Here is a 24,245-nt window from a genome sequence, read left to right as displayed (position 1 = left end):
GAGAACAGTGTTTTGAGCACCTTCAGGGCCTGTTTATTTTAAAATAAATGTTGCAGTGATAAAACTTTCCCTTTCAATGGCCCATTTTTAACATGAACTCAGGAGAGAAAGTTACAAAGACTGGATATTTGTATAGAAAACAAAAATACTACCAATGACATTTAATAAATAAAATAAATTATAACTGTGGTGTTTTAAATTAACTATGCCCAATGCTTAAGCTGAATATGGAGAGGAGGGACACATTACAAGCAGGAACCCAATGAAACCTAACATGGACTTATGTGATTAAAAAATCTCTCCAAAGAGCTCACTAGACTTCTGAAATAAATAGAGCTAAAGATGCTGGAAGAGTCACAGTCCCTTTGAAGATCCTTTTGCTGGTTATCTGTTAAGGATTCAGCTTTTGGGTTGCAACAGCTCTGTGCTGATAAAGGGTCTCACACTGAAATACAAGTTATATCAGCAAAAATGCCAGTATAGTAATCTGTTCTGCTCGTGGAAGCTCTGCAAAGTTTCCCCTACAAGGCTTCAGCTCCGAGATACCGGCACTCCTTTCTAGCATCCATCTGATAGTGGCTGGAAGTGACAGGTAACCCAGGCAGGCAGCAGAGATGTCACAATCCAACATGCACAGGGGTTTTTCAGACTATCAAAGAAATGAAACAGGCCCACTGTGACAATGAGACAGACACAGCAGTTATTTCAGAGGTGCTCAGCAGCACGAGGAGGGGACCCTGTGGGGTGAGGGGTCTGCCCTGCACCAGCTCAGAGCTGGAGCCTGGCACTGTCAGAGAGCTTTGGGACAATTTCACCTGTAGTGTCTCTGCACTTACCCCTACTCACTCACCTACTAATTCTCAAGCTACTCTGGCATCAGACCATTTCTTTTAACAAGAGAGAGTTTACTCTCACATGATAAAGTTTTCTTTTCATCTTAGCCTGCTTGCAGCGACTTCACCAACTCCATCACCCCCAAAGGAAAGGAGAAAATAAGGCAATCCTAGGGACAATCTCTGCTCGTCTTCTTGGACAACAAAAGAAACCCAAAAGCCATATCATCAAGTGCAGTCAGTGCCAAGAAAGCCTCAAGGATGACAGATGACAGACAATCACAAGGAAATCTAACAATAAGGATTTTGAGCCGTGGCCAACGATGTCAACCGACTCAATCATGCGGAAATGGTGGGATGCAGAAAACTGAGAGCTGGTTAAACAGAACTTGATTAAGCAGAGTTGTAGCAACCAGCAATCACCTGAATTACAGGCAAACCATAGAGGAAGAAAAATTGTTGTTTAGTGTAATAGGACCAGGCAAACATAAGAAGAAGAGCCTGAAATTCAAATTAAATGCCAATAAAAACTTTTCCTTTACCATAGGAAAAGAAAGATTAGATGACAGGCCACCTCAAGCATTTAAAACTACACTAGAAAAACAGTAGTAAAACAGAGTGAGGGGGAAAAATCCACATGAAAATGAACATGACAGTGCCCACCCGTGGGTACAGCTCGTCATTCACCTGAGCTGAGCATCTACTTCTGACACAGCCCTGCACAAACACAGCAAATGCCTGAAGCTGCTCAACATCTGCTTTCTTGTTGGCCTGGCAAAAACTGAAATACTTCTTCAGAGCTGTCTTTATTGTTAAGAGTCCTCATTAGGGCCTGCCACACCACGTGAGTGTGTTTTTACAGGGCCTGTGGTGGGTGTGTTCATGCCTCGACACCTTCAGCCAGCAACTGGGGTGGTAATCCCTCCCTAAGCCTTTCATTTCTATGCTCTTCTACATGTAAATCTGTATTTTCTTTAGCCCTACTAAAACAAAAGGGGCAAAAAGAAAGAAACACAAGTCTGACTGATGCAGGGTAAGTTTTACAGAATAAGCATACATGGGAAATTCTTGCGATTTCTGCAGGGTTTTTTCTGCCCTAGGAGCATTATATGAAATTATAACCACCTACTGCTGACACTGGTGTTTGCCTTGGAAATCCACACATAAATATAGGTCTACTCACTTCATGTGGCCACCCATTACCTCTTATCCCTAAAGGCTTTCTCTTTTATTTTACTACGAGTAGAAAATGCTTCTTCAACGTTCATTAATAAGTATTTTTAGTATGCTGAAAACTACCAAACAAAAAATAAAACACCCCAGATCACACAAACACGCACTCCGGGAGAATTTATTCGAATGAAAGTTCAAGGCAGAACCACATCACACAAGCAGCATTTTGCTGCACTTATTTCTCCACGTGAAAACTTGGCATTGATCTGACATTCCACTGCCTGACCCCCAATCCTGACACTGGGAGAGGAAAGAGGCCAAGACAGAGCAACACATGAAGGCAGAAGCGTTTGCTCTCCTGGCTGATGTGGATGAGGGCAGGCTGGATAAAGAGCTCCTTCCAATTTCTTCTCCCTTTGCAGTTCCAGCCTGGGGATTTATTTGTGCACTGCAAGATGTATATGGGAGTTACATGGATATGTTAACAGACCCAAAGGAACAACAGCATGGAGCTACATTTGCATGCAGTGTTAGCCCAATAAAGGAAGCACAGACTCACACAACATCCACACAACCCCACCCAAATCAGCATCACTGAGAGACTGCCCCGTTGCAATAACCTCACTGTCTCACCCTTGGGCTGTGAGAGGTGCCCTGAGTGTCTGTGGATGAGCAAACACCACCACACCTACCTTAGTTCTGTGGTAAATTCTCTTTAAACTGCCATTATTGTAGGTCTCTGATGGATTATTTGTCAGTGCTACAGAACATGGACATGGCAAAGTGCAAACACAATGGGAATGACACAGTCAGTGCAGCACCAGTGGCACAGACTATACTCAGCACTGATACAACCTGTGCTCAGCAGCCACAGCTCCTGCTCAGCTGCTCTGATCCACCCGAGTGCTGGCACATACCTTGTGTCTGTGCACAACATGGGATAAGCATGAATCCTGCACATCCCAGAGACTCTCGGTTCTGAGACCCCCAGTTTCTAACCGTGTTCTCAGGGATGAAAAACTGGCCTAAGGGGTGGAGAGGGGGAAGAGCCAAATTCCTAGCAGAACTCTGGAGCCAGCTTCCTCAATAAATATCACTCTGGCTTCACTAAAATGCCTCCCACCACAAGAGTCTGGCTGCAAAGAGTGCTGTCTCTCCAGAGCCCAAGAGCTTTACCCAGGATTTTTCCAACTGTATCTGTCATTCTGGATGATTGGTGAAATTGCCTGAACCCTCCAGATACTGCAGTGCTGCTGGAAAAGTCAGGACACTGGCTGAACTCGACAGGGAGGTGAACAGATTTGGATAAAATCTAGGGAGCAACACTACCACAGACACACAGCAGCAGCTGGTGCTGATGGTGGGATATGGGCTGTGCTAATTTCACCTATCTTCACTTTTCCTTTCAGACAGCTTTCAGTAACAGCAGAACCCATGAGCTGAGAAACATCCCTGCATCCCAGCAGCTCTGGCTCCTTTACCTGAGCAATCACAGAGCCTGTAGGCAGGCGCTGTGTTTCCTGTTCTGGGTTGGCAATGTTCTTTCATTTCAGATAAAACAAAGATGTATTTTAAACTATTTCCTCAGTTCTACAAATCTGTTTGAAAGAAGGAAATTATTCTCCTTCATTTGTTCTTACCTCAGTTTTAAGAAAAAAAAACCCCAATGTATAAAGGACACAAAAATGAGCCAAAAAGCCCCAAAAGGGCATTTTCAGAATGCAGCAATGGCAAAATACATTGTGTTGGTCTCACTTACCTCAGTTTTTACTACAGCTATTCAAGTGAATCCCTTCTCAATGGCTTATTGATTGCAAGTTTGATTATTCTGTTGAATTCTAACACCCATAGACTCAATTTTGCAATATCAATGGGAATACTTAAAAGCCACACACTCTGCAGGATAAATGGATTGGTACAGTGCTGTTATCTATTTACCAGCCCCCAGCTGCACTCACACACACTGGCTCTGCAGGTGGCCAGCAGCATTTCCAGCAGAAGAAAGCTCCATTTCTCTACTTGCAATCACACTTCACAATCTAAACCACACACATTATTTAAATAATCGTTCAAAGAATGCTATGGAGTTAAAAAAAAAAAAAAAAGCCTGCTGGATAATTACACCTATGCCTGTGTTTAATATGAAAACACGAGTTTTGTGACTTGAAGAGCCACCTCCTGCCAGCACTGGTGGCACCCTGGAGCTCCTGCTCGTGATCCTGGCAGTTGCTAGAGGTGGCACTTTCCCACCAGCTCCCACTCTTTGGGGCTTCCTGCCCAAAGAACAACCACAACAGCACTGTTTCAACCATGGCTTATCTACAGCAAACACACTCATCACCCATTTTAAGCAAAGAGCAGCAGCAAAGATTGTTATCAGCACAGCCTTGCCCCTTCCTGAGTGAGCAATCTCTATTTCTGTCCTCATCAAACACCACTGGGGCCCTCTGGCCTCGCAGCTCAGGTGGTCCATGGCTTATCTCACTCTTAAATTTACTCAGACCACCAAGGGCAGCACTGCACATTGCTAAAAGCCCCATAAAAGGTATACACATCCAACAGCAAAAACATTTTTGTGAGCATGAAAAGTCAGACATGGAGTCATCATCAATGTGATCCCGAAAATCAGACTACAGGCCTTTGAGAACGCAGTTAATTGACAGAACGTCCTGATTCATCAGGCACCACTTTGGCAACTGGAAACTTAGGTGACTCTTTCTGCTGGCTGGCCTACTGGTTTTATCTGAAGGCTGGCATGAGCACAGGAACCCCTGTCTCTACCCAGGGAACATTATAAAGCCATCAGCTTTCATTTGAAAAAAAAAATGGGTGAGTTTTTCACTTTATTGATGCACTCTTCCACACAGGATTTTTTTGAAAATCTACATCAAACAAGGAAAAACAAATGCTGAGAGGGCAGATTTAGGGCAATTTATCAAGGTCTGGGAAATAGCTTCCAGATGGATGGAGCTGTTTGGTGCTGGCTGGTGAGAAGGAAGCAAGGTATTGTTATTGAATTAGCATGAATCTCTGGTGGAGAACTGCGTGGTAGATAGAGTGCTCCTTTCATATGGTTTGCATTTGGACCTGTCATACTTCATTTTTATTCAAAAACCTGTGGTAAAGACACACAGTTCTTTTCTTTTCTTTTTTTTTTTTTTTTTTTTTTCCTTATTAAATTTCCACCAATTCTCCCTGAACTGTTATCCAGGCAGTATTTTTTAAACCCTGCTCCAAGTGCCATGCCTGGTCTGTTTGCTCCGTGCCATGCTTGGCTGACAGCTCGGTGCTTACAAGCTCACAAGTGGTTTTGGGTTTTTCATTCATACACTGATGTCACCTGAGAAAGTGTGTGAGAGAGGGGAAAAGCTGGATGCTCTTTGAGATCTTTCAACTGAGTCACTTGAAGCGTTTATCAAAACCCTTTCCAAGGAAAAAGATGCATCCTGAGGTTTAGTGCACAACAAAATGTGCCAATATCACCAGAGGGTGATTCTTGATAATGAATCCTCCCTTCATAAATAAAAACTTAATAAACTTTTAGCAGTATAAATGAATGTATACCAGAGAATTTGTGAATAAGAAGTACTGTAAAAAAAAACCCAACCACCAAACAAAAAGCTAAGCACAAAAAAAGAAGATGCTCATAATCTGGATGATTGTTCCATGATACGTGCCATGATACGTGCCCTACAGATTAAGACATACACAAAGATTCATGTATTTTCCTGCTAATTCTGAAGTAATTTACTTTTCAAATTCCCATCAGTAGAATTCAGCCTAATTTATGTTAAACATCAAATTAAAATGGCTGTTCTTTTATTAACTCGAGGAGATAAACAGATCGTTATCAAGCAGTTTCAGTTAAATGAATTTTTGACAATACGGTCTTTTAAGATCCCAGAAAAGTTGCTGGTTGATATGCCAATGGGTAGAATGATTTTTAATGACAGGAAATTTCCAATGGCTTTTTCAATTATTTAGGGGAACTGTTATTATTCTTGAGTAGTAGGTGTGGGGGCCAAGGAAAAATGTGCTTGACATCTTCCCTTTTCCAGTGTTTCAGAGATCTACCACAATTACTCTGGGATGTATCCCAGGCAAACAGAGAAGGGAAATGGTGATATCATCAGAACCAATTAATTCCTAAATCCTACCTCAAATGTAACACATGGATACTTGTGCTTACTTCCCACATGTATGTCTGGTTTTGCCCTTCTTTTTTTCCCCAAAGTAATAATTCTTATTACTTTATGTTTTATGAGCATCTGCTTCAACTGACCAAGACTGTAGGAAACATCCAAAGAGGCAAATAAAATCCCAGTCTGCAGGATGCAGCCTACTTCTTTGGCCATAACATCCAAACCCTCCAGGCTGTGAACAGATCATATGCCTCATTTATTACTTATACTTAATCCTTCAGCTACTGGCTCCTGAGTTAGATTTCCAGCTCTATCAGCTCTGAGGCAATGTCTTGGTATCCTCAAGCTGTCACGATGCAGTGTGAGCAAGGGGAGCTGTACATCAGTGCCGAAGGGCCTCCATTACTCAATGACACGACTTCCCCATTTCCCAGTGTCATCAGGAAGCTGGCACTGCATGCCCACAACGCCTGGCATCCACAGGACTCACATGTGCAGATCCCTCTGTGGACATCAGTGCTCCAAAGACAGAGACAGGCTGAGTTAGGGGTTTTGTCTGGTCAATGATCACCTTTCTGCTTAGTCAGTCTGTGTGAGATGGATGCAAACTAGCAGGTATCAACATTCTGTCTCCATGGACCAAACTGGCTCTTAATTCTCATCTGAACTGCCTCCTCTTTGGCCTGGAAGCCTATAAAGTGGTTGCCCTGTTGCTGGCAAAAGAAAAGAAACTAAAAGGAAGATAAAACCAACTTGCCATTTCATAAGGATGAAATTACATCACAGAATCAGAATCAGAGCACGCCTGAGGTTGGAAGCGACCTCTGGAGAGTTTACAGTCCAACCAACCCGCTCAAAACAGGGTCAGCTGAAGCAAGTTGCTCAGGATGATCTGTGTGGTTGAAGCAGAAAGCAATGCCATTCCAATAGCAGGGGGCAGAATTTGTAGAGGGGCAGAGCTGAAATGTCACACACAGTGTGCCTCAGTGAGGGATTTTTTGAGCCCAGCCGCCTGTAAAATTGGCGTGGTGCGTGACAATTAAACTTGACACGGTACAACAATTAAAAGACCAGCAGGGAAGGGGAAATGCTCTTGCTTTTCATGTAGCTCATTTGTAGTCATACCTTGAAACCAAAAGGGCAAGTGCACTGATAGAGCTCCACTGGGTCACTGCTGCACGTCCCGTTGTTCTTACACGGATTGGAGAGGCAGGGGTTGCACTTGGAAACAACACTGAGATCTGCTGGCTCTGGAAAGGCAGACACACTGCATTAATGGAGAACTGGAGTGCAAAATTGACACTTCCCATGCACACTCATACATTTTTTCCTAAGCAGATTTCACCCTGTGCTGGCACAGACGCACAAACACAGCAGCCTGGGATTCCAGGGATCAGAGAGGCTTTAAGTGCTTAAATCAAGTGCTAGGAAAGTCTCAATGATGCTTATATTCTGAAGATGCAAACATACACAAAAATACCATGTTGGGAACCTCCAGAGAGTGGGGTTTATATATATATATATATTTGGCTTTCAGCAATTTTTCCTTCTCTCCGTGCTGGAAATCCTGAAACAGCAACCCCCAGGGAACTGTAACCTGACATTTCTATGGCTGGTAACAAGAATGAAAGTGCAGATGCAAAAGCATAAATAAAAAACATGCACAAGAAAGATTTAGTTAGAGGCTTATGGGAATATTTAGGTGCAAAGGGTTCTACCATTCTTAATTTTAACTTAAGTTAAAAACTTATTTTCTCCCTATTCTGCCCAGAAGAATGATCATCAGCATTCAGCTACCTTGGCAAAATGCAAAAAAAGCCAAATATGCAAAGATGTAAATGTATTCAGGTAAATACACACGGCCATATTTAAAACATTTAATAAACCTCAGAATCTGCAGAAATAAACAGAAATCTTCCAGACAAATAGTGATGTTTGTGGGTGAGCAGGAAAACAAACACAGACCAAAACAATACTGAGTACACTTGGGGTCCCAAGTCAATCATTATTTTATTGTTGAGATTTTACATAAAGTTAATTTAGACAGTTATATTCATAGTTAAAGAATGGTGATTTTTTTAAAATATGTTCCTTTCAACTATTAATGAGTATTAACTCATTGGCTTTTACATGTAAAAAAGAAAGCCTAGTACTTTAAAAGGGCTTAAATGATATCAAATAATATTAAAATAATTTTGTTTCATTTTTAAGGAAATATGCTTTAAAATAGTTTAGAATAGGTCCTGTACTCATCAGAAGTGGGCAAAGAGCTTCTGATATTGCATTATAAGTAGTAAGCATTACGAAACATCCTGAAAGTGAAAAAAAGAAGTTTATACTTGATGTTTGGGAGAAGGTGGAGCTCCAGAGTTACCAGAACTAGGGATGAAAAAGCCCTTCCAGTCAGGCATTTGCTCTGAATCGTCCTGCATGAGCTAAAAACCTTCTCTGTTCACTCTGAACACCTGCAGAGCACCAACAGGGATAAGAACACGGCAGAAATGGGGACCAAGGGGTCTCAGCTGAAGAGCCCCTGCCAGGTAAGGGCTGTGCCCTGGTCCTGCACTGATGGTGGTGCCTTCAGGCCACTCAGTAACGAGTTAAAAACACACACAAGAAGTAACAAATAAAAAACCCACACCCTAATAAACAACTGTTTGTCATCCTCTTCTGTCTTTGTGCTTATATCTAACTAAATGCCACCCTTTTTACCTTGGAGCTGGGGCAGCAAGAGGAAATCACACCTGAATTTCTGGCACTGACAGGGGCTGGAACGCGACATATCTGAGCTACTTGTGTGCTGATGGTAAAATATACAAAGAATAAACTAAGGTAGCTCCTTGGAGAGCTCATGAGCCAGGCAGCAGTGCTGCTCTTCCAGATTTAGAGGTCAGTAAGCAAGAATTTGTTCTATTATTTATTTATTTCATAATACACACGCGTACATTTTCCATTTATTCCTGTAGCATAGATCAAAGCTAATCAATGTAGGAGCTAATAAGAACAGTGTTAGTTCCTAGCAGTCAAGTAGTTCATTAGTTTGCCCTTGTGGATTTGATTTATAAATCCATATAGCAAAATGCCCTCAGCCCAGCACATTCCTTTCCTCTACTGCATAGCTGGGAGGGCAAGTTAATAAAAAACAGAGCTGAGTTTGCATGACTTGCACATTACACACTTTTATTTTCTTGGCTCTGCTGAGACATAACCTCCTGCTCAGTCACAGGCTGAAAACACACTTTTAACAAGAATAAGTTAAACTACCTTCTTTTTTTTTTTTAATATAAAAGTTCCTGGAGGTCACAGAGGACATCTGTGCACGACCTTTACACTGCATCTCACAGTGCCCAGCTCAGGATGGGCCAACTCCTGCCACAGTGACACAGGGACTCAGAGGGTTCAGCACTCCCTAAGCTCCAGTACTGGAGCTGCACATGCACCCAGCATGAGCCTTAAACATGCACAGGGGAAATGCGTGCAGTAAGACTACCAAATCATGTGTTGTTTTTCAAAATGTATGTATTGTGATGAGCAAAGGTGAATTTTTCCTAGGGCTTGATGCTTCTTGGACTCTACTGCCACTTGTCCAGACCATCAGCAGTTTCTTCTTGTCCCTTTTCTATTCAGATAAAGCAAGCCATGGAGACAGTAGGAAGTCCCACTTTGGGATATTAGAAGTCCACCAGCTTTCTAGTGGACTGAAATAATATTTCCATAAAAAGCATACAGCTAATTTTAATATCCTGGATCATAGACTTCTCTCTAGCCTAAGAGCTGCTTGTTTAGTTTTGGGAGAGAGTGAGCATAACTATGGATATATCTTGGTTTCAGAATGAAGAAAGCATCCAGCTTCTCTTTCTGGATTAATTTACAGATCCTGTTTAATATATAAATGCAATTATTTTCTGTGGTTCACCTCATGGGAACAAGTGCATTATTTGGTATTTTTAGTACTTAGGGTATATTTGTACTTCATGTTTGAGAGACCATTGTAAAGGCTGTAGTTTGATAATTACAGTCAGAGTTCTGATAGTTTTGAGACTGAAATTTCAAAGTAATTAAACTGTAAGGTTACAGTTATTAAGGATATATCTGAAAGGACATCAAATTCAGCTCAGCCTTGGGAACCTGTGTTCTAAACCCACCTCAACACCTTTATTTGTTTGTTCAGCAGTTTAATCCCAGCATCTATAAAACCACCCTGCCAAGCAGTACTGTAAATGTGCATGGCACTCTGAGACACATAAAAACAGGCTTTATGCCCTCATTTCCATTTCTAAGAGAGGCCACTGAGCCATCTTTTCCACTATAAATACACCTCCACCTTCAAGTACTTGCTGGGAACCTAAGGAGACCTCCTAAACCTCTTATTTTACGATGAGAACACAGAGGTATGTCCAAATCTTCAGTCACTAATGAGCTACTTACTTTACCTATAAAAAAGTGTGCTCCTTTTTAGTTGTCTGACTGCTCTCTAGTGTAGCACACTCCTATCCCTGAGTACCCCTAATGGTTCATAGCTGCACCTCAACCCTCTCCTGAATGAATGCACCCTCCATTCAAACACGACAAGTTTTCCATAATCTGCAGCTTCTGATACAGTGCTGATGAGAACAGCTTCCAGATGCACAAATTAAAATGTGCTTTTGCTAAACACCTGCTTTCTAGAAAGTTTCTCAGTTTTCAAGTGCATGTATATGGTAACTAGAGTGCTCTACATTTTAAAATAACTTATTTTACCCAAGTTATCTGGGGTAGGTCACAGGCCAAGACCAATCTATTTGCTCCAATAAGTTCTAGCGCTCCATGTGCTAATGTGCCACTGTATAATCTGGTGTGAGCAACAGGAATATATATATATATATATATATATATATATAGTGAGGTTCCCTGGCTTTCCTTCCAGTGGAGCAGCTACAACTGCACCTTGTGGAAACGCAAAATGGAAGGACCGTGATGGCTCAGAAAGCCAAAGCCAGACCCAACGCGCCCTCAAGCGCACCCTAAACCCAAGAGCATAAAAACGAAGCTGTGCCTGTGAGGGAAGGCAGCAGGACAGGGCAGGGAGCTCGGGGATGGCTCCTACCTTTGCACTGGAAGTGGTGGGTGGGGGTGGTGAGCAGCAGCCTGTCCACCATGGCCTCGGGGCCGCTGCAGCGGGCGATGCCGGGCTCCTTGTATCCGGCCTTCACCCACTCCGAGAGCCAGCGCAGGTGGCAGTCGCAGTGCAGGGGGTTGGTGCCCAGGGCCCTGGGGGGGTAGAACAATTAGCAGAGGTTACTTGGCAAAGACAACAGCTCTGACCTCACCGAGGCACCGTTTTGTCCTGCGGGAAAGATCTGATGAGTATTCAGGAAGTGTTCTCGTCACTACAGGTAGGGAAGTTGTAAAAATATCTAACAAGAAATCCCTTTTTTTTAAACACCTGTGCTCCAGCAATGCCACCAGACATTGCTTTCATAAAATTTATCACATTGCTTTCCTTTATTTAATTCTTTGTCCTTCCTGAGCATATTCAAGCAGTGAATTGTGTAATTCAGTTTGGACCTGATGACTCATGTTAATGACTCCTCTCCAGATGAGACACACACAGAGGATAACCTCAGTTTTCAGAACTGCACCCTGGTGTCTGCTAAGTTTATTTATGGCTTTGAAAACACATTTGCTGCTTAACCTGTCATTTGAGTTAGGTCATATAGCTGAAGATGCATTTATGTGGTGAAATGGTAACTCTCAGAACTTCTTCTTTATTTATGGACATCTGTCCAAAAGAAAACAAACCTTTTCACCTTAAATTTAGGTGCTGCCTTGACTCATTTATACTTCTCTTTCTCTTAGAGAAAGTGTCTTTTCAGGCAATCAGTCAATTACAGACAGAGTCCAGACTTCAAAAAAGTCAGTTCAAATGATTTTTGAAAGTGTGTGGAAATGCATGTTGAGTGTCTGAATTTATTTTGCTCAAAGCAAACACAAGACATTAACCATAAAACACCTGAATTGCCGTGGGAAGAAAATGAACTAAATAAAGATTAGCACAGGGAAGAGATAGTAAAGAAACCAGTAATTCAAATTGGGTTTTAGACTTTAAAATTTCTGCATATGCTATAAACTATTTTTAAGATGGTACTTTAAACTGAAGCTTCTTTCAAATAAAAACATATCAGACAGGATATTAAGACAGAAACCTCAGTAAATTTGTTGATATATTTCTACTGGAGTGACTAATGAACCCACTGTGCCCTAGACAGATTCATAATGAGAGTTCAGAGGTTCAAACCCTGTCTGGGCCTCATTCATCAAAATTAAATGTGTAGTGCAGCACAGCATTAAAAAATATCCAACCACTCCTCCTGTAAATCCATTGCTTGCAATGGAAAAAAACTACTGGGTTGACTCTTTGACCCTGTAACTGTGATCAACTGGCTCACTTGTCCAAGGTCAAATAAAATGCAGCAGTGAAAGCTGGATTGAGAAATCAACTTCAGCATTGAGCAACTGCCATATGAAAAATGAGAGTGGGAGGACAACAGAGCTAGTTACCATGTCAATTAATATTTATAAGCTACATTAGAAATAAAACTGCTCTATAGACACTAGAAATTATTACCAATAACACTGTTGACAACTGCAGAAATTATTACATGTATCTTCCTGTTCTTCTGGTTGTGTTTTGTGCTTTGCTGGGGTTTTTGGCTGTTTTTTTAGTGGTTGGGGTTTTTTATTATTTCTAGAAACTCCAGTGAATTCTTGTATTTTCATTCATGAGTTTTAACATATTCTCTCAATTTCTTTGCACATTACAGCAAAACGTTTCCAGAATGTAAAATATCTTGTGCTGTAATGAAATACCACCAGCAGCATTTTCAAAATGCTGGGCAGGTTTTGAGGCTACTCAGTAAAGTCCATTAAAATAAATTCATCCATGATAATGTGGGAAAAACAAAACAACAACAACAACAACAAACCCAAACCAACCAACCAACAAAAAACACCAAAGAAGGGGAGGGGTTATTTTTATAGGTAATTAATGTAAATTTGAGTAAAGATGACATGATTCAACAGGATTAGGAATCTGAGCTGTTTATAGGAAATACGTTGGAAATACCTGCTGTCCCCAGCACCTGTTACCAAGGGCTTGTGGAATCCCCCCAAGGGGGCAGTTCATGTGTGGGCAGTGTTTGGGACACTGAATCAGTAGCAGAGCTGGGTGATCTCTGAATGGTGAGGACAAGTGCAGGAACTGACCTAACTCAAAAGGTCTCAGTTCCACCCCAGCGGATTTTGTGTTGATATTCAGTAATATTACACTTGATCCTCCAGGAGTGCTGTAGCATTTTTGGCATGGACTACAAAATTTAGTAGAGTCATGGCTTAAATAGACAACTGTGTGATTCAAGTAAATAAAGTAATAAATAGTGAACAAAAGCAGTGTGTGGACAGCACATACAAACCTTCCCCTGACTTCACTGAGCTGTATCAGCTACAGAGTTTGTTACAAAATTTGCATTACAGCCATATAATGTTTTACAAGGCAAAGGAAATGTGGTGAACATTTTCTTTAAAGAGCTGTGGAGAAAGTGATGGAAGTATCTAGATTTCAGTTTTGTTCTTCCAGTTACAGACCAACTTAAAGGTGTTACAAAAGACCCTGACTAAACCCAAAAGTTTTGTCTGTGCAACACAAATACTTCTTTGCAATTCTAAAGGGTTAATTTTGCTGACAAAGGAGGCCCAGGCTCAAATCCCTGGTACTCACCTCCCTCCTGCCATAACACCTATCCCACCCTTGCACACACAGCTTGAACACTTAAGATAAAACTTCCTTCTCCCCTGCTCTAAGAGTTCAATGAGTAGCAACTCCTTGTGTAATTTTCAAACTGACTCCAAGTGCATGCTCTTCCCTTGAAGACCTATATATGAGGAAGAGCTCAAAATGCATTTATTTTCAATTATGTATGACTTAGCTTGAGCAAGCACAGCTTTTTCTGGCATGTGAAGAACAAATCCATCGTGGTTGCTAAAAGTTTCAGGATCCTCTGTAAGAAACTGGAGAGCACAACTGCACTGTAAAATTCAACTGTTCAACTGTGCAAATTACACCCCAGACAGGTCTTATTTATTTTATGGATCCTATTTATTACTGTTCATTTGAGCTTTGTGTATTTTACATTTCTGGCAGCACATATATCCAAACAGATAGACTGCAGAGATTGTGTTGGGCCAAAGGGGGTTTTATCACTCCCTAAGGTGACCAGTTTACCCAGGAAAAAACTGTATCTGCACTTCATTTAAAGTGAACCCCGAGGGAAATCCAAACAAATGGGGCACGATATGTTTATCTCTTATTCTAAAAATACCCCCAGAAGCCAGATCCCCAGTATGGAAGGTGTCAGTGCACTTCCAAAAGGAGGCACAGGGCTTCAGCTCAGTCTAAACAACACACAAAAAGACTTGACTATACTGGGAATGAGAAAAACAAATACATTTTGAGCAAATCAAATGATATGAAGGTGTAAGCTGGAAACAAATAGGGTTATTTCTCAGCTCAAGTTACCCAGATTGCTCACATGATTTTGGCCCCCACCAATCTATTTTTAATTTCCATTGTCCGGAGAGAAACAGAGGCAGAAAGCTGCCACACAGAAACACACAGTCTGAGGATATATCTTCTATACAGAAAATACATAAATACAAACTAAATCTTGTCTTCAGGGAACTGTTCTGGAGGGCACGTTGGAGGTTACAAAGCGATAATAGATAGATTTAAACCTATGCTAAATGCACACATAACTGTTTGTATGCCTCAATATGTGTGTCCATCAGCAGCAGAGCAGAAAACATCCATATGAACCTGTGAAACTGGTCCACTTCCCACAGGGACCAAGACCTGCCCAAGCCTCTGATAACTTGAGGACAGTAATCAAGGAATATGCTACACAAAATCAGTTTTCCTTTACATGTATTGTTTAACAATGAGAAGCATCACACGCTATCTCACTGAAAAAGCACCAAGTGTAATGCTTCAGGTTGAGTTTGTAGCCATTGCAGCTATTTGTCTGTACAGTTCTTTCATCAACTGAACTGCATTTAAAAATATCCTGGACCCCCACCAGGACAACAGTAATTTCCTGAATTTTTGCAAATTGTGGAATGAAGTATTAATGCTGTAAAATGACCAATTTTCAAGTGATTAAATAGATGTGTCTGAAGTAGTGATTCATCAACAAGTTCATATACTGACAACATTCCAGTATGCAAAACATATGACACTTATTAAGGGAAGAATTCACATTTGCTTAATATTTGCTCTTTGTGGGAGGTTTCCTGTCTCACTCTCAGACCATAACACACTCTGCATTTCACATCAACAATGCTGAAAGGAAACCTTAAACACAAAGCCCACAGAGAAGGAAACTGTCACACTTGCTCATTTGGTTTTCCTTAAGAAAATATTTTTGTAACTAATCACAACACGTTCTAGTATTTTTTTTTTGTTTTTGTTTCTTTTGAACAGATGCACTATGAATATCCAGAGCACAATATGAAAAGTGAGCAGGAAAACCAGAAAAGCTACGCAATCCTAAATTGCTAATAACATGTACTGGTTTATAAATCTGAAACCATCAATCAAACAGATGAACCCAGGCAGAAGTACTTACAGATGGGACAGGGATACCAGGTCATTGAAGGAACCTTCAGGAACAGTGGAAATATCGTTTCCATGGAGTGTCCTGGAAGAGAGAGAAGAAGGAAGGTATCAAACCACAGTATTTTGTCTGCTCCCTGCTCCCTTTGCTACACAAGTAAAAGGATTAATGCTTAAAAAGGGTATTTAATTCTGTTTCTTTGAGAGTTTCTATGAGCTTCACAACTCTTGAGCTTCCACACTTTATGCTTTATTACTTCTACTTCTAAATGCTGGCATTTAAAACAATGATGCAATCAGAATGGTTGGTGGCTACGGCTGTAAATTAAAGAGGTGACATATTATTTATGCCATTAAAAATGTATTGATGACAAGCAGACCCTCACATCCAGACCTGTGTTCTCTCATAGAATCCCATTGGCCAGAAACACAGCAAAAGCAGAACAGGGAAAATAAGAACTGTGAAAGTTAAATTAAATATTGACTTCAGAGAGATCCTAGGAGAGAGCAAGGGTCCCTGAAGGCAAATATAGCTGTGCTTTCCCCTTCTAGTGTCCCATTCTTACAGTAGGAAATACCTCCATGTGTGGTGTTTTTAAAACCCATTTGACAAATACATTTGTGCTACTTGAAATTAGTTGTTTTAGGACATTATTCACCCTGTGCAAAGAAACTAAAACATTTTTCTAGCAGGGTTTTCAGGACCCTTGTGCAAGAGTTCTCCCCTGTTTCCAGGGCAACTTAAGCATCCACTTTATCTCTTTTCTAAGGAATACATTTATGTGTGGGTTACACAGGGAAGCATAAATGGGAATTACTGTCAGTGTTCCAGACATGGCAGAGGAGGCTGGAAGACAGAAGGCTGCTGTGTGTCAGTTTTGTAGCAGCTCTTGCCCTCGAGTCATTTATTTTCTAACTTACCTGGTGATTTGTTGACAGTGCAGTCACACTTTTTCTGTCAGAGTACATATCTTGAAACACTAAGCTGATTTAGAACAAACCAAATCTAGACCCACAGAAAAACACAAGAACCCCAAATGAAACCAAAAGCATCTTATTTTGCATCCCTCCTTCCCTAACATGACTATAACCTGCACCAGGATCTACATGATACCTTATAACTGTTATGAATTCTACCTTTACACCCTGCCTTATGTCAGCACACACAGCAAGGAAAAGACAAATTTGCCAGGGGAAGATCCTCCTTGTCCTGTATCCCTGGGTCTGTGACCTATGTGAGCACAAGCAACATCACCACAATCACGTTTCACAGCTCGTTGCAGCTGCATTTTCTATCTCACTGTGCTGCAATGTCCTTCTGCAGAGCATAAAACCACAAAAACTGCAGCAGAGTTATCCTGCTGGCACTTCTCTCCAGTTCTCACTGCCAGTATGCCAAAAGCTTCCCTTCCCCACATCCTGATTTTGAAATTTTCTTTTAAGCACACCTTGGTTTTGGCTATTAGTAATAACTTGGCATATAAAAGGATGGATCTCCAAGCAATTAATCTGACCAGGAACAGGAAGGATATGAGCTCCCACACAGTAACTCCAGATAAAACACACTCTAATTCTATACAGAATGACCAACTGACTGAGACAAACCCCACAGCTATTAAATAAGGAGTGGTTTTGTTGGTATGAGGATGCAAGACCAGGTGCTGTCATCAAAATTTTCCTTCCTTCAGACTTCCATGAGGTAAGCATATTTAAATAAGCAGCCATTCCTAATTTCTGATCTTTTAAACAGCTTAAAGATCTGCAAGATGATTCTCTGTGAACAGATAGCAGAACTTATATTTATCTTCATGCTGTATCAGTTGTGTTTGTTCTGTGAAGGGGGATGTTTTCTTTCCTAGGTGTACTGGAAACTTCGTCCAAGAGAAGCTGAAGAATGACATAACCATTTATCAGCAAGAAGATAATCCCAGCAAAAACAAAAACCCATTTAAAAATGACTGGCTTTATTACATATCTCAAACACTGATGTTTGAGATCCATGTTTCACGGATGCAAATGCCTGCATTTTAATAAAAAAAATTACGTCAGCAACATCATCACCCAGGCAGCTAAAATGAAATGACAAATGCTAACAAACTTAAAACTCACAATAATAAATAGTGGCAAGGTAATTCAATACTGCAACAAAAGCTTTTTACTCTTGGATCACCAACAGGAGCTCATTTTTATATCAAAAATCCTTATTAAGCAAATGGTCAAATAAAATCTTTTAACACTAGGACAGTTAAAGCTCACACACTGATGTGTGTGTTCTCCCTCAAAAGCACAACTTCCAGGGATCCTCTTGTCTAAACACTGGTAAGCAGCAGGGGTGTGGATTTGAGGTGATGTGGATCTCATCTGGAGGACAGAGTAACAAAACACACTAATTCTTGAAGTCAAAACTTAATCTCACTAACTTATTCCTTTGTCTTCAGGGAGGGAAATGAATTCAGCACATCCTTCTGGGCTGGGGTTCTTTGGTTGTTTTTCTTTCCCTAACCCTTCCCACGTCCTGCCTTGCCAGCCCATTGTCCGCAGCGTTGGGTTACTGCAGGCACAGAGGGGATGTGTTTTCAGGGAAGACAAACGTGGCCAAAGGCTTGGCTGAGCTCACAGAGCCACATCCCATCAGGGGCAAACACTGACAGTGACCCCTGAGGATGCCAAACCCGCGGGAACCAGCACAGCTTGGATGCCAGGGAAAGTGGGAAAGCCTCAGTGTTCCATGCTCACAACTGCAGAGCTTTTACAGATCGTCTGGATAGGCACAAGTAGTCATTCTCTGATGTAAAATAATAATAATAATGATAATAAACCAGCCAAATATTTGTGTTAGGTCAAATCAGTGCAGCACCCAGCAGCTAAAGTGTATTCCAAAAACCAGTTGTGCCCAAAGAGTATTAGTGGGAGCTTTATCATCACACATATTACTGTTTGTTTCAGCTTTGAACTGCAGTAAATATCCATTAGCTTTCAGAAAAGTAGAATATCTCATCTGAGTAGAATATCCAGTAGCTCATTTTATTCTTTTTTCCCCAAAATCTAATATGGAAAATTATTTAGTGACCCGAGAAAGTATTTTGATTTCTGTTCTTTACCTCTTAACTGAATCACATATAAAAATATGTGATTACACAATAAAAATAATCTTTAAAATAATCTGTTCAGGTCTTCCAGAAAGTTCCAATATTTAAAATTTGTCTCAATCTCAGCTTCCTTTATCTGTTTACATTTAATTTCTAAGAAGACTAGCTTTGGACAAATGAACTGAAAAACAAACCCACAATTTTTCACTGTAATAGCTTTGGCACAAAAACGTACTGATATCAACTTCTGCTTATTAAAAGAATTCTCCAGACTCTGTGTCGTGTGGTCCCCAGCACACTTGGGCTGCCATTATGGATAAACCATGGGAAGACTGAGATTAAAGGCCTGATTGTGTAAACACTGATAGATATTAAGGCTGAGACATAAACATGTTGACTCTGCAGTTTTCTCAGCTGGGATTGTGCTGAAAAGTGTAAGAGAGGGAGGACAGGATGAAATATGTGTCAAGGACCAGTTGCATCATACATGCATGATTATTCTGATTTTCAAAGACATATTTACTGTATTTACTGTAGAGGCCAAAATAAAGAGAATGTAATTTGGCAGACAGAAGCCTGCATGAGAAGGCTCTGATACCTTCAAAGGCATGTACAGTCAAAGGTAATGAGATCCCTGTATTCTTTTTATCACAAAAAATGTGGAAATTGTTTTGCTGATGTTTTCTCTTTAAGTTCCCCTGAGAGTGTGGATAATAAATAACTGACAATAACAGATTTCATACTGTCGCTTGGAAACCATTTTCTCTTTGGAGAATCGATTTTTAGTAACAACACTGATGACACGTGGCAGAAGTTGTAGCTGATACCAGAGTTTTGTGGGCCATAATGAATCAAATCAATCTGGAGGCTTCCAAATGCAGGGAGATGAGGCAGAGCTTCCCACTTAGGCTTCATTTCACTGCTCTGTGCAAGACAGTGTGGGGGGGATTCTCCCTTGAAGGAGGAAGATATTTTTTCAATTTGATTAGCAAATAATTTTAAAAAGCAAAAAGATTACAGTTGTTATTAAAATACTGCCCTTTGTTTCTGTCCATATGTGGCCTGCAAGGGTAGAAGTGAAAAGACAAATTGTGGCTATTGGAAAGAGGGAGGGATGGTTTATCTACACTGTAATTCAGGGGAGAGAGCCCCACACTAGCTTTAATCAAGCTAGCTTGCATATCAGAAGCAGGCCAGAAGACAGTTCCATATGGAATAATTTATTTGGCCATGAAACAGAATATATTAATCTGTGGCTGAATTTCAGGTCTCATGTAACAGCTCAAATGTGACCGTCCTGGTGCGCTGGAAATCAGGCTCCCAAGCCAAACTTAAAGCAACAAATCCAAATCACATATCTTTCTTGTTTTTACTAATGAAAACTGGGAATCCAGAGCTGCCTTGTAATTTAGGAGGCTGAAACTTAGATATCTCTTTTACCACTGAAACCACAGTGAAAGGTCTCGGCCAAGCAGCGCTGCCTTTCTGCTCCCACAGTCGCAGGGCTGCCCATGTCAACGCTCTGATTGCACATTTATGGAGTCAGTGCACAGCACCCACTGCTCTTTTAATTAACATATCCTTCTGCATGTGAATGACATCTAACTTTAAAAAAACAAAACAAAACAAAATAGCAAATATTAATGTGAAGTTCCAAAGCACTCAGGACATTTTCTTCAACTCCTCTGTCCTGACCTTTCGGTGTTCAAAGCCCATTCTCCTTCAGCACATTGAATAATCTCAACACAGATAAGCTATTTAATTTATTCCCTCGAGTTACTGTGCAAGTTGTGGTGACCCACTTGTGTTTCTGGGCTGTGAGAAGGAAGGAAAGTGGCTTCTCCACCTTGTCCTGACAGCTGCACCTGGAGCATCTGTCCACCAAAGCAACCGAGCAAACCCAGCCCGGGGTTTGTTTCTGATGGCAAGTGAGAGGCAGTAAATGCAACCTGGAAGCAGGAACCAGTTCAGAAGATGCCTAAGGAAAGCTGGGAAGGGGCTGCTTGCTGAAAGGAACAGGCCCACACTCCGAGACAATATAAAGATGACTTCCAGAAGAGACTGAAAGCAAATTGTTCAATCCAGAAAGCTGGTGAAAGCAGCTACACTGGAAAGAAAGAGTGCAGAAAAGGACCTCCCAAGAAATAACCCACACATGGATATCTCTGAGTATGCCACAGTCAATAGGAGGTGAAATTTCATTCACAACTCAAAAATATTTCAGACAGGCATCTCAACATTGCTGGTGCCCAGCCACTGACTTACTCAGTGTTTTAGTGTGGGGGCTTCTAACTTCCCTCAGACTGCATTCTTTTATGTAAAAGCCTGCCTGCATAAATCTCAATCAATAGAAAATATTCTGAAAATGTCCAAGTTTTCCATTAAGACTCTCTTGTTGAAGCATCCAATGGAAACTTGCACTCTGAAAGATGATCAAGCTTTTACAGACAAAGAAAAAAGCCCTCAGGGCACCAAAACACTGTTCAAGCAGAAGAGACAAGACTCTGTGCAGTTTCTTGGAGGCCTGTTTTCATGATAGTTCCTGTCCCTGAGCTATCAGAGAAAAGTCATTCATCCTGCAAATATGCAAATTGCTTCCCTAGAAGTTTAGCACTTACCTGCTCTAGTCATTACTGGACATATTGCACCCAAGTGCAAGTACACTGGAGCTCGTGGTGTGAAAGTATTCATGAATACTGGATCAAGTGAAAGCCACCTGCTCATTAAAACCCTCCCTGCCATCAACTGCATCCTAACAAGCTGCAGTTCAGCTCATGGGAGGATTGGAACTTACAGCACTCGCAGGGACCGGAGCCCGTTGAAGGCGTGGACGGGGATGCAGCGCAGTCTGTTGTAACTCAGGATGCTGGAGAAGGAGACAGCAGAGTTACAACCCTGGATATCTTTGGTTATTTCACTTCCAATTCAACCACAGGGAAGCATGGAAAGCCACACATTTAACTAAAAAGTTATACATTAATTGCTCAACACCTAAGATGGTGTCTGAAAAGCAATTAACACTGATACCAAAACCTTGGGCCACTTACAGGGTTGATAACTGGGTCATGTTGCTGAAGGTGTGATTGGCCAACACACTGATGCTGTTGTTGCTCAAATCACTGAGGAAACAGAGAAAATACCATTTGCATGTATGAATTGAGATATAAGGCTTTTTTAAAGGATTACATAATATGTGAACAGCAGAATGCTTGCAGCAATTGAAAAGTCACATTTTATCAACTGTTGTATTTTTTAACCAGCTTTGAATAAGGTCTACAGGAAAAGCAGATCAGACTCCACTAAAAAGCCTCAGACTCGGAATATTAAGACTTATTTCCAGCATATAACATTCAATGAAGAAGGATAAATCAATAAAGGATACAAGCAGTGTTGAATATTTACTGTCCCAACTTGCTTTGCAATCTATTCCGGGCACACAATTTCCATATGCTCTTCACACTGACAGCTACTAGAACAAAATTTCATTTTTCATTTTAAAAAGTCTTTTAGGCTCAACCAGAACATTTTGTTTTGTTGTTGGTCTTCCTTGAAAACAAATAAAATTAGAGATGTTGCCAAATAAAACTCTCTCTTAAAATAGAGGATTCCAGTTTTTCCTCTGTGTTGTTTTTCTCTGAGGTTGTTCTGCCCATTTGACTTGAGTACCTGCCCAGCTGATTCCAACAGCATTTGAAAATTTCTGATAAATAGTCCAGGGAGGGAATTTCACTCCTGTGTATTTCAGGCAGGGCTTTACTGAACAAAGTCTTGCTGTGTCTCTGTCTCTATGACAGCTGACAGCAGAAACAGCCATGCAAATTATCGCTGCCTTAGCACCATAAATACTGCCTCACCTAGCACAAATTAATGCATCTCCTCTGTTAATGACCTTTACAGCTTTGCACAGATAAATCTGCCAAGTGCAACTGCAGCAGCTTGGGTGAGTTTAGCCCTCTCACAGAGGCTGAGAGCTCCTGCAGAGCAAGGGGCTTCTCAGGCACCTCACTCCTTATGAACACTTACTGGCAGCAGTGGCCACTGTGAAATTCTTTCCAAATTCAAATTACAGAAGGTCTGGGGGGTTTGTGGGGCTTTTTTCACCCCTCAAATACTAATTATTTATCTTCCACCAACAACACAGTGCAGAAAGAGCCATGTCATTTTTCTTGCCATTGAAACCACGTGTTTCTTACATCAGTGTCAGGTGTCTGAAGGCAGAGAGCCCCTTCGGCACAGCAGGCAGATGATTTCCTTCCAAGTACCTGAAAAAAGTCAGATTTGACAATTTGACAATTACACAAACACATACTAACAAGAACTTTTGTCACTCAATCGGCACCATGAATGAGAAAATATACAGTCAGTCACTAATGAAATTTCCTTTGATTCATTGCTTTGAAACTCCAGCAGTTTTCCCTTTATAAGTGAATTACCCCACATGCAAAGCATGACAGCGGTGTATTGATTTATTTTATTTGTTTTAAGACTTGGAAGCGAATAAAGGATCTCTGGCCTACAGCAAACAGAAATGACCATTTGGTTCTTCTATGACAGCAACTGAAGGAAGGGAGAAAAATTGCACGGCTTGTGCCCTGAACTTAAAGTTACCTTTAACAAGTTTGTGTAACAGCACTGACTGCTCCCTGACCCTGTTAGGGAAGGTTTGTCTTGTGAGTTTAAGTTCCTTGTACAGTCAGAACGGGAAGAGGAGCTGCACTGCCAGACCTCTGGGCTGCAAAAAGTCCCACTTATTCCAGTGTCAGCAGAAACATCCACAAGTTTGATGCCACGTCCATCACAGCAATTCCGACTGTGGCACGTACACCCTCCTCACCTTTCCTTTTCACAGTGTGCTGGTACAGGAGGAAAACTTGGTGTCAGTTGAAGACCAAAGACCAAGCTCTCTTTGAATAGAGGTTCCTCCTACAGGCACTAAGTATATTTAATAAAACATCTTGTTTTTCCAGCATGGAAATTGTTTGAGACACCACCGAATGTGTCTCTATGCATTTGCATGCACAGACTTTTGAGATAACCCCATGTCATCACACAGGCATATTGTGCCGGCATTTTGCAGTTTTTTCTTCACTAAAGAAACACAATCAGTGAGTAACCAAGAGAAAAACCCTGAACAAATATAATACTTTCAAACAGTTTGCCCAGAAGAGAGCATGGATACTCCAGACTCCACAGCTGACCTGTGGTAGCAATGGGATGGAGGGTGTGGGGGGGTTCCTGTTTATTATAATAAACTAGAGACAGAGCTGGAGTTTTTCTCCTTAACCTTGGCTTTTAGGTGAAAGTGCATCACTGGAGGATACCAAAGGGATAAGTCTCCAGTGGGAAGTGACCTTGGCAGTGC

General features: G+C 41.2%; 1 protein-coding gene across 2 annotated transcripts in view; it reads right to left on the bottom strand.

Annotated features, from left to right (window-relative positions):
- SLIT3 (slit guidance ligand 3) overlaps positions 1–24,245 on the bottom strand; it is a 472,700-nt gene that overhangs the window by 61,718 nt on the left and 386,737 nt on the right. For both annotated transcript variants that reach the window (XM_050312542.1, XM_050312543.1), the window contains 6 exons: positions 23,077–23,145; positions 21,931–22,002; positions 21,678–21,749; positions 15,808–15,879; positions 11,235–11,398; positions 7,274–7,398 (listed from right to left, as the gene is read on the bottom strand). In XM_050312542.1, the coding sequence (XP_050168499.1) occupies positions 7,274–7,398; positions 11,235–11,398; positions 15,808–15,879; positions 21,678–21,749; positions 21,931–22,002; positions 23,077–23,145 (574 nt within the window). The remainder of the gene's footprint in view (positions 1–7,273; positions 7,399–11,234; positions 11,399–15,807; positions 15,880–21,677; positions 21,750–21,930; positions 22,003–23,076; positions 23,146–24,245) is intronic.

This window comes from Myiozetetes cayanensis, unplaced genomic scaffold (genome assembly GCF_022539395.1).
Source record: "Myiozetetes cayanensis isolate MyiCay16 unplaced genomic scaffold, myiCay2020 scf17, whole genome shotgun sequence".
In the NCBI taxonomy this organism is placed as follows: domain Eukaryota; kingdom Metazoa; phylum Chordata; class Aves; order Passeriformes; family Tyrannidae; genus Myiozetetes; species Myiozetetes cayanensis.
Note: the sequence above shows the minus strand (reverse complement) of the source record. Positions and strands in the feature narration are given on the sequence as shown.